The 9,252-nt window shown below is 57.4% G+C and overlaps 1 protein-coding gene across 2 annotated transcripts; it reads left to right on the forward strand.

The window, feature by feature from the left end:
* Nucleotides 1-536: 536 nt before the first annotated feature.
* Nucleotides 537-8,252, forward strand: DNAJB2 (DnaJ heat shock protein family (Hsp40) member B2). Of its 2 annotated transcripts, none has more exons than XR_005790552.1 (10): nt 537-715; nt 1,000-1,105; nt 1,764-1,873; nt 2,967-3,020; nt 3,193-3,315; nt 3,945-4,037; nt 4,265-4,367; nt 4,560-4,630; nt 5,934-7,066; nt 7,275-8,252. XR_005790552.1 is itself a non-coding variant. In XM_040476347.1 (10 exons), the coding sequence occupies exons 2-10, from the start codon at nt 1,041-1,043 to the stop codon at nt 7,283-7,285; spliced, it is 837 nt and encodes a 278-aa protein (XP_040332281.1). In that variant the 5' UTR covers nt 545-715; nt 1,000-1,040; the 3' UTR covers nt 7,286-8,252. The 2 variants fall into 2 exon arrangements, 1 of the variants encoding a protein (XP_040332281.1); XM_040476347.1 differs by having other exon boundaries at nt 545-715; nt 5,934-6,140.
* The last annotated feature ends 1,000 nt before the right edge of the window (nt 8,253-9,252 follow it).

Raw genomic sequence — 9,252 nt, forward strand, 5'->3', positions numbered from 1 at the left:
CATTATTTAACCAAAGAATATTTTTGAACCCCACTACTGCTCCCATACTCTGGTGCAAAAAAAGACACAATTTCTGTCCCGTGGAATTTACGTGCTAGTGGGGGAGGTGAAATGTCAATCAAAAAATCAAACAAGTAAGTGCTGACTTGTATCTCTGACGAGTGTGATGAAGGATGTCACGAGATGCTGACAGGCAGGTCTGACCTACTCAGAGAAGTAGGTGGGGCAGCCAGTTTTCAGGACCTGGGGCGGGAGGAGGGGGAGGATTCAGGCCCAGAGGGGGAGTCTGTGAGTCCTTGAGGTGGTGAGTAGCCTTCGATCATCGAGCCTGTTTATAGGAAAGCGACACAGGGACCACGGGCCGGGTAGCTTGTTTGCCGGCGAGTGCGTCACGCCTGGATGCATCCGGCCGCCCGTCTCCCGGGTCCGGTCCGGGGATGACGTCGCCCGGGTGCAAGCCCAAAATAGCCGGCTCCGCCCCCATCTCCCGGCAGCCCCTGCAGCAGCCCCCCGCCTCCCCGCCCCCTGGGTGACAGGCCGAGCCGGCCTCCTCTGGGTCTCTAGTAGTTTCCGAGCCGCTGACGCATGCTTGCGCGCACAGCTGGGCCGGGCGCGTCCTACGCAGCAGCCGCGAGCCCGGCGGCCGGTGCCAGACGGTTCCGGCGGGGGGCAGGGGCGGGGCGCTGCAGGAGGCCAGGGACTCCCGGCGGAGGAGGTGCGGGCGGGGGGCCCCGGGTCAGGCTGGGAGGCCCCGGTCCGGGCTGCTGGAGTCAGGGGGCTGCGATAGGGCTCCCGGGGCCTGGGCGCCGAGATAGCCCGTGGCACCGGCCTGCGGGGGGCCGATAAGGCAGCCCGAGGGAGGCTCGTCACCGGCCCCGAGCAGAAGAACCCAGTGGGCTCCGCTTCCCGGTTGGGAGCTCTTCCCGCTCCCTCGGGGGTCTCCAGCCCCAGGGAGGGGCCCTCGGTTCTTTCTGCCTGACTCCTCCTCCTCTCCTGCAGCCCCGAGGAGGAGAGGCCCATCTGACTACTGACGAGTTGCCATGGCATCCTACTACGATATCCTAGACGTGCCGCGAAGTGCGTCCGCTGATGACATCAAGAAGGCGTAAGTGCCTCCGCTGCGCATCAGAAAGTCTCTCACCGCCGCCCCCCCCAAACCCCAACACCGCCATGGGGTCCTTCAGGAGCCTTGCCGCGAGGGAGCTAGGGCCTTAGAAAGGATTGGGGGAGGGTTCCCTCTATAGTGAGGAAGAAGACCCCTGGAAGAGTAGGGGAAAGCCCTTAGCAAGAAGTTCTGCTGGGAGCTGCATTGTGGGGCCCTCTCCAGTGGATCCCGCCTCCCCCCTCCCTCCTACCCCAATCCCAGGCCCTGGGGGTCGGCTTTGTCAGGATACCTGCAGGATACACAGGTCCAAGCCCTGTGACCAGGAGGGGCCCTGTACCCTCCATGGCAACACATATTTCTAACTTCTGCAGCCCTAGTGCGCTCCAGGGAGGGGTTAGGACTGGGGCTTTCTCAGGCTTACATGATCATCTGCTGCTACTACAGCCCCTAGCACTGGCTGCAGAGGGGAGGGAGAGAGAGAGGGACTCCATTAAAACGTGGCAGCAGAGGCGGCCCCGGCTGCCCTGCCGGGGTGGACACTATTTGAGTGGGGAAAGGACCGTGGCGGACTAATGGGCGAAATGGGCCGTTCTGTTCCATGGTGGGAAGTGCTTGCTTTTGTCCTCTGACCCACCCTCTCTGAAACCACTTCCTGCAGGTATCGGAAGAAGGCTCTACAGTGGCACCCAGACAAGAACCCGGATAATAAAGAATTTGCTGAGAGGAAGTTCAAGGAGGTGGCCGAGGCATATGAAGTGCTGTCAGACAGTAAGGGCCAGGGGCAGGGCACCCCCATTTCACGCCCCATCCTGCTGCTTCCCAAAGCCATGCTGCCACCTCCTGTCTCCTCTGTGCCTTTTCCAACCTGGCATCTAAGTGCCCCCCCCCCCCCGCCACCTCCCTGTGGGGACACTGGGACTTTTTTCTTTTTTGCTTCAATTCAAGTGAGCACCTGCTACGTTCAAAGCACCCTTTTATTCTTTCCCTGATCCCCTGTGCTCAGTGTGTGCTCCCCAGGGTCTGATAGCTGCAGGATGGGTCTTGACAAAGGGAAGGGAGCAGGGCAGGTAACCTACGTGTGCCGAACCTCCTTTGTGCCAAGCACCGGTGGGTGTGATCTCCAGGAGTCCTCACAGCCATCCTGTGAGGCAGGATCTATCACCCCCACTCTACAGGCAAGGAAACTGAGGCTGAGAGAGGTGAAGTAATTTACGCCAGGTCACACAGAGCTGGAATATGAATCCAGGTCTGTCTTTTATTTATTTCTTCATTCAAAAAATATTCATTGAGTGTTTATGGTGCTGGGTCCTTGCTGGGTACTGGGGAACCATGGAGGACGAGCAGACACTGTTCTCGTCCTGATGGGTTTATTCCATTTTGGTCCAGAAGACCGACATTAACCAAGGCAGTACACACACAAGAGTATTCTGAAGGAAAGTAGTAGGGTGATGTTGATAGGGATTAATGGGCACCATTTTTTGTTACAGTGGTCACAGAAGGTCTCTCTGAGGAGGTGACATTTAGGCTAAGCCCTGATTAATACCAACAGTAGTAATTATTAGCTAGCATTTATTGAACACTTACTGAGTTATCAGGCACTGTGCTAAGCAGTTTATGTGGATTATCTTATTTAATCCTTGCAATGACCCTGTGAGGTGGGTGCTGTTATTGTGTCCATTTTACAGATGAGAAGGTGCCACTGTGTGAAGAGCAGGCACTGCTAAAACCTATAGCCCGCGTCCCCTGTGCGCCCTGCTGCCTCCTTAGCGTCAGTCACCGGGCAGACCTCACAGGGTCCCAGTCTGGAAGGGGAGGCCATCCTCCCAGAGGGAGGGAGAAATGATCTGGTCTCTTTTTCCAGAGCATAAGCGGGAGATCTACGACCGTTATGGCCGGGAAGGGCTGACTGGGGCAGGTAGGTGGAGTGGGGGTGGGGAGGGATGAACGCGGCTCATGGAAGAGAGAGGGAGGGCAGGTTATTGCAGCGGATGGTCTCTTGAGGCCCCTGGTCATGCCTTCAGTGGGGTCCCTTGGCTCAGGGTGAGATGCTGGCCCTGAGCCCCCTCCCCATCTTGCCTCTCCTCCAGGAACTGGCCCATCTCGAGCGGAACCTGGTGGTGGTGGGCCCGGCTTCACCTTCACCTTCCGCAGCCCCGAGGAGGTCTTCCGGGAGTTCTTTGGGAGCGGAGACCCTTTTGCGGAGCTCTTTGGTGAGTGGGCTTGGGAGGCCTCTTACCGGCCCGGCTCCTGCTCTAGGCCTGTCGTCCATCAGCCGGGAGGCCCTGAGGCAGGAGGCTGAAGGGGAAGCAGAATTCTGCAGACAGAAGATTTTGTGGGGGTGGATCCAGTGACAGCTGGGGCAGAACCTTACACAGGCCTGAACCCACAGAGACTCGCCTTATTAAATGATAGTAACAATAATACATTGTTAGGCTTGCACAATAGCAACCGTGAAAGCAAGACTCAAAGCACCATGTGACAAGAATAATGACATCACAAACAACAGATACCATTTTTTGAATGATTAACATGAACCCTGTGAGTTGGATCATTTTCTCTCCACTTACAGCTAAGAAAACAAAGGTACTTTCAGATAACTTGCTTGGAGTCACACAGCAAAGGGGAGAGCCAGGACTCATAGCCAGGTCTGCCTGACTTCACACCATGCTCACCTGTCTCCTGTCTCTTCTGCCTATACAGAAGGAACTGGCTGTCCCCCCTTCCACTTTCCCGTCCCTCCTTCCTTCCTTTATTTTTTATTGTGGACAGAATTTGCCGGGGGTCTTTTCCATATATGACAAGTCTCTTTGCCGATTAGTAATCTGCTTGCTCGTTGCAGATGACCTGGGCCCCTTCTCAGAGCTTCAGAGCCGGGGTTCCCGACACTCGGGCCCCTTCTTCACCTTCTCTTCCTCCTTCCCTGGGCACTCTGGTAAGTGCTTTCCCTTGCCTGTTTTGCAAGCTCTGGGCCCTGGAACCCTTCATCCCAGCTCCCAGCTCATGCGTGAGAGGGAGGCTCAAGCCTCTCTCCGTGTCTGGAGCCCTGCCTTCTGTCAGTTCTGCGGGGAGACCCCACAAAGGCTCCTGGCCCATGGTGACTGCAGCATGCCTGTCCTCCCTCTGACAACCTCTCCGCCTCCTCCTTTGTCTCCATACCAGATTTCTCCTCCTCATCTTTCTCCTTCAGTCCTGGGGCTGGTGCTTTTCGCTCTGTTTCTACGTCTACCACCTTTGTCCAAGGACACCGCATCACGACACGCAGGTGAGGGCTCCTTTGGGACCATACTGGGCGTAGGGGTGAGGGGGTGAGGGGTGGAGGGGGGGGGCGGCATACAACTAGAATGTCAGCTTCTTGTGGGCAGAGTCTGTCCTGTCCACTGTGGCATCCCAGGGTGTGGAAGGCACCTGCGGGATTCGTGCACGCTTGCTGACCGAACTGGGCCGTCTCCCACAGAATCATGGAGAACGGGCAGGAACGGGTGGAAGTGGAAGAAGACGGGCAGCTGAAGTCAGTCACAATCAATGGTGAGGAGCGGCTCCGCCACCCAGTCCCTGGCTGGAAGCCCCAGCCCCAGGCCCCAGATCCCCAGATCCCCCTTCCCAAACTGCTCCTCTCCAAACTCCTTTGGGGCAGGGAAGGAATGGCGGCCACATTCCAGACTGGCAGAATCAGAGAGGGGGGTCCTGGGAAAGGGGCTGGGGCAGGGAACCGAGGAGTCTCAGAGGGCCAGCTAATGACCATCGTCGTTAGTGGGTGCCTGGTGTTTGTAGAACATTTGACTATTTTTTAAAAAATGTTTATTTATTTTTGAGAGAGAGACAGAGACAGAGAGAGAGAGGCAAGCGGATAGAGGATCTGAAGCGGGCTCTGCACTGACAGCAGAGAGTCTGATGCGGGGCTCAAGCTCACGAACTGTGAGACCACGACCTGAGTGGAAGTTGGACGCTCAACCGACCGAGCCACCCAGGCATCCCAGCGTGTTTTTAAAGTTATTTATGTATTTGTTTATTTACTTATTTATTTAGAGAGAGCAAGTGGGGCAGGGACAGAAAGAGAGGGAGAGAGAGAATCCCAAACAGGCTCCACACTGTCCGTGCAGAGCCCAGTGTGGAGCCTGAACCCATGAACCATTTGATCATGACCTGAGCCGAAGTTGGACACTTAACCGACTGAGCCACCCAGAGGCGCCCCAACATTTGACAATTTTGAAAGGACTTGTGCACATAACATGACCTCTGTTGAAACAGCCAGGGGGAAAGCAGGGCTATTGGTACTCGCCCTACTTTTCTTTGTTTTGTTTTGTTTTCACCCTATTTTTCATGGAAGGAGACTGAACCTCAGCATGGTTCAATGATCCTAACTCCCAAATAGCCCCAAGCCCCAGGCTTTGTCCTACCTAGTAAGGGGTAAAGCCAGGCGTGACACTCAGAACGCAGGATTCCTGGGGTGGAACTCTTCCCACAGGAATGGGTTGGTCACCACAGCTCCGCTTCCATAGCTCTGCGAGCCCCGTGTGCTAAGTATGCTTCAAGGGCTGTCTTATTTAGTCATCTGAACGATTTGACAATGCAGACAGTGTCATCATTTCCATTTTATAGATGAGGAAAGGGAGGTTTAGGGAGGTTGAGTAACTGGCCCCGGGCAAGGAGACTGTTCGGACCTGTTGGAGCTGAGTACCTGCCGGTGCGCATGATCACCGTGCTAAGTGCCAAAACGCATGCGGGCCAATTCCAAAGGAGGGGCTGGAAGTGGTCAGAGTTGCTGCTGCCTGAGGCAACCTGGCAGGGTTCCCCTGGCCTGGGTCACAAGCGGCTGTGATTCCTGCAGGTGTCCCAGACGACCTGGCACTGGGCTTGGAGCTGAGCCGGCGTGAGCAGCAACAGTCTGTCACCTCCAGGTCCGGGGGCACACAGGTCCGGCAGACCCCTGTCTCCCGCCCCTCTGACAGTGACCTCTCTGAGGATGATGAAGATCTGCAGCTCGCCATGGCCTACAGCCTGTCAGAGATGGAGGCAGCTGGGAAGAAACCGGCAGGTGGGCGGGGGGCGCAGCGTCGACGGCAGGGGCGGCCCAAGGCTCATGACCAAGATCCCGGCATGGGGGGGGCTCCTGAGGCTGCCAGGGGGGATGCGACCAAACCCAGCCCATCCCCGGAGGAGAAGGCCTCTCGCTGCCTCATCCTCTGATCACCAGGCCCAGACCGTCCTGATTCGGGGCCACCAGGGGTCCTGCTCACTGTTGGGAGCAGAGGGGCACGGCCTGGGTTGCCGAAGCCCTTCTCCAACTGCGTGCTCCTCCCGCAGGTCTCCCTCCCATGTCCACCCGCACTGCAGGGTGGACTCGGGATTTGTTCCGCTCAGCCTACAGCTGATAGGTCCCTGGCACAGCCCAGGGTGGGGGGGCCTCCGGGCAGTGGGAGGGCCTCCCAGGAGCCAGGATGCACTTATTCCTACTAGATGGGGAGTTTCTAAAGGGCATTAGTGGTGTGGGTCGGGCCTCTTGTGCCCAGGTCTTCTGCCACCTGTGTTGCTGATGACTTCAAGGAAGGAGGACTTGGCCTGGGGTTCTCTGAGCTGGAGTCGGCAGCTACACCGGGGAGTCTCCTGTGCTCCCTGTCCAGCTGCAGACACCCCACCCTGGTTTCTGTGCAGCGTTGAGCTCTGACGTCTCTGTTGCTTCCCTTCTGGTGCTGCTGCTCCTCCCTCGCTCTCTTCTCTCTGCACTTCCCCGCTGGCCGCATCGCTTGCTTTCATGCCATCTGGTTAGGACTCCCTTCTTCCTTCCCCGAGAAAGCCTCAGTGTGACCAGGAAGATGCTGTGGCCGGTAGGGCCATAAGGTCTTCTGGGGAGGCTAGCTGGGTGGGGCGGGAGCCTCTCGTCCAGATTCGGAACTGGAGCCCACTCCTCCTCCCTTCCTCTTGCTGCCTCAGCCTGCCCCAGGGCCTCGGGACTAGGCAGAGGTGAGGCCGCTATCCCTGGAGAGGTGGGATAAGGCCAGGGTGCCCCAGGAGGGAGGCCTAGGAGGGGACTGTGCCCCGTCCTGCTTCACCATGCATCAGGGCTCAGGGAGGAGCCACAGGGCTAGCCCAGGTTTGCATGCTTGGCCCCATCCTCCACGGCTTGCTGCTCACCATCTCTCCTGTCACCCCGCCCCCGCTCTCTCTTCAGATGTGTTCTGAGCTGGATGTCCCGGATCCAGAGCTGCTGCACAGTTCCAACAGGACAGCGCCCTCCCCTGTGCACTAGGAGGGGACCCTCCATTCCTCTCTCTCGCCCATGCTGAGCGTAGAGCTGGGCCTGGGTGGTGGGTGGGGGGCCGGGTGGGGAGGCATCCATAGTCTTAGCCTGTGAACTCTTCCCTGGGTGTTTGGTGCTGTCTTTGGGGGACTACAAGTCCCAGAATGCAATGCACCCTGCCTCATTTCTGATAGATCATCTTGGGGGAAGCGGTGCGTGGTTGTGGAGCTGTGCATCTTGGGACATGTAGTTCTAGCCCAGGTCGGCTTGTCACTTGCTGTGAGATGGGGAGATCTTGTCATCTGATTTGACTCTGGCCGGGGTGGCAAGAATGTGGATGAAGGGGTAATGGACCAAGCTTCGGTTCCCCTGACACCTCTTGCTGGCACCGGGCTTACAGCGTACAAATCAAAGCGCTGCGGCATCTGGAAGAGGCTCTTTCCCTGTGGGCAGTCCTGGGTTCCAAGGAATAAGCCCCAAGCCCGGGTAGGATCGACAAGCGGGCCATGACCCCAGAAGGCTGATAGATGGGTGTGGGCAGGCAGAGAGCTTGGAAGGGAAGGAGTGTGAGTGTGTGTGTGTATGTGTGTATGTGTGTGTGTGTGTGTGTGTGTGTGTGTGTGCACGCACACGCATGGCCGGGATTGGTGTGTAATGGGCGCTCTGGGCATGTTGCTGCTTGTATGGCTTCTTTGGCCTCTGACCCTGCTGCCCATCCTTTTTCTCCCAACACAAACGAGCTGCCTCTCCTCCTCCCTGCCTGGGGAGCCCAGGGGCCAGGGAGGGGAGCGGTGGAGCCAGAGTGCTAACCCTGTGACATTGTATCTCAGAGACCTATCAAAGCCAGCTGGGCTGAGCTCAGACAGAGGGAGAAACACTGGAAGTCAATAAAGCTGTTTCGAGAGCTCAGTGCTGTGCTGTGTTCCTGTGTTCTTCCTTTCCAGGGTGGCCCCAAAGGGACCCTAGGGACCAGAGGGTAACATGCTGCCCCCCCTCCCCCCACCAACCCGCCCCATTGCCCAAACACCTAGAGGTCACAAGCCTTCCTAGCTGACAGCAGAAGTCCCTCTTTGACCAGGCTGCCCTTCCCCCCGTACACTGTCGAATCTTCAGAAATGCTCACGTTCTTCTGCCCTCGCACTTGTGGCCCTGTAAGTGGCTTTCCCCAGGCAGCTGTTGCTTCCCCTTAGCAGGGACCTGCCGCCCAATGTGCTGCAGCACAGCCAGGACCAGACTAAGCTATAGCTGCAAGTATGCGGATGGCAGAAAGTAGCGAAACACGTCCTGATAACTTGCAAAAACACACTCCTGAGGCCCATAGACTGAGCCCTGCCGGGTTCCCTTACCTCAAGGCCAGTGGCCAGTCTCAAAGGCCTGCCTTTCCCGCATGGAGTGGCCCAAGTCCACCTCACCCAGAGTCTAGGCGCCCCCAAACTCATCAGGGCCTAGGGAGGACAAAGCCAGGGATCTCCCCCTCCCTCCTCTCCAGGCAACTTCATAGATGCCCTTCCAGCCGTGGCACAAGCAGCTTTCCCTTGTCAAGCAGAGCAGTGTGGCTCCCCAGCGACCCTCTCTCATCCCAGGAAAAGTGCATTGCTTCATGTTCAGTTGCCAAAGGGCTTATGCTGTATTTTCCTCAAAGCAAGGAAGCCACCTGCCCTGAAGGAGGAATTTAAAACCCCTATCTCGAAAGAGCGAATCTGCTGGAAGTTTGACCAATAGCTGTTTTGCCCATTTCTATCTAGTCTTTGAGACTGGAGTTGAGCCTCAGCAGAGCACAGGTGAGGTGTAGGGAGCGCTGCGGTCTGCCTGCTGGTCCCTTTGCTCACTGTGCAGGGCAGATGTACGCCCCTGTTTTTCCTGTGAGGGGAGACAGCCTTGGCAAGGTTAAGAGGCCTTAATTCCCAAG

Source organism: Herpailurus yagouaroundi, unplaced genomic scaffold, assembly GCF_014898765.1.
Source record: "Herpailurus yagouaroundi ecotype Mexico unplaced genomic scaffold, PumYag 140, whole genome shotgun sequence".
Lineage (NCBI taxonomy): Eukaryota > Metazoa > Chordata > Mammalia > Carnivora > Felidae > Herpailurus > Herpailurus yagouaroundi.

Bases quoted from the DNA above. Each gene is read 5' to 3' on its own strand.
- DNAJB2 (XM_040476347.1), top strand. From the start codon at position 1,041: ATGGCATCCTACTACGATATCCTAGACGTGCCGCGAAGTGCGTCCGCT. The intron at 3,021-3,192 runs GTAGGTGGAGTG...CCTCTCCTCCAG, and splicing joins GGAAGGGCTGACTGGGGCAG to GAACTGGCCCATCTCGAGCG. The intron at 4,368-4,559 runs GTGAGGGCTCCT...CGTCTCCCACAG, and splicing joins CACCGCATCACGACACGCAG to AATCATGGAGAACGGGCAGG.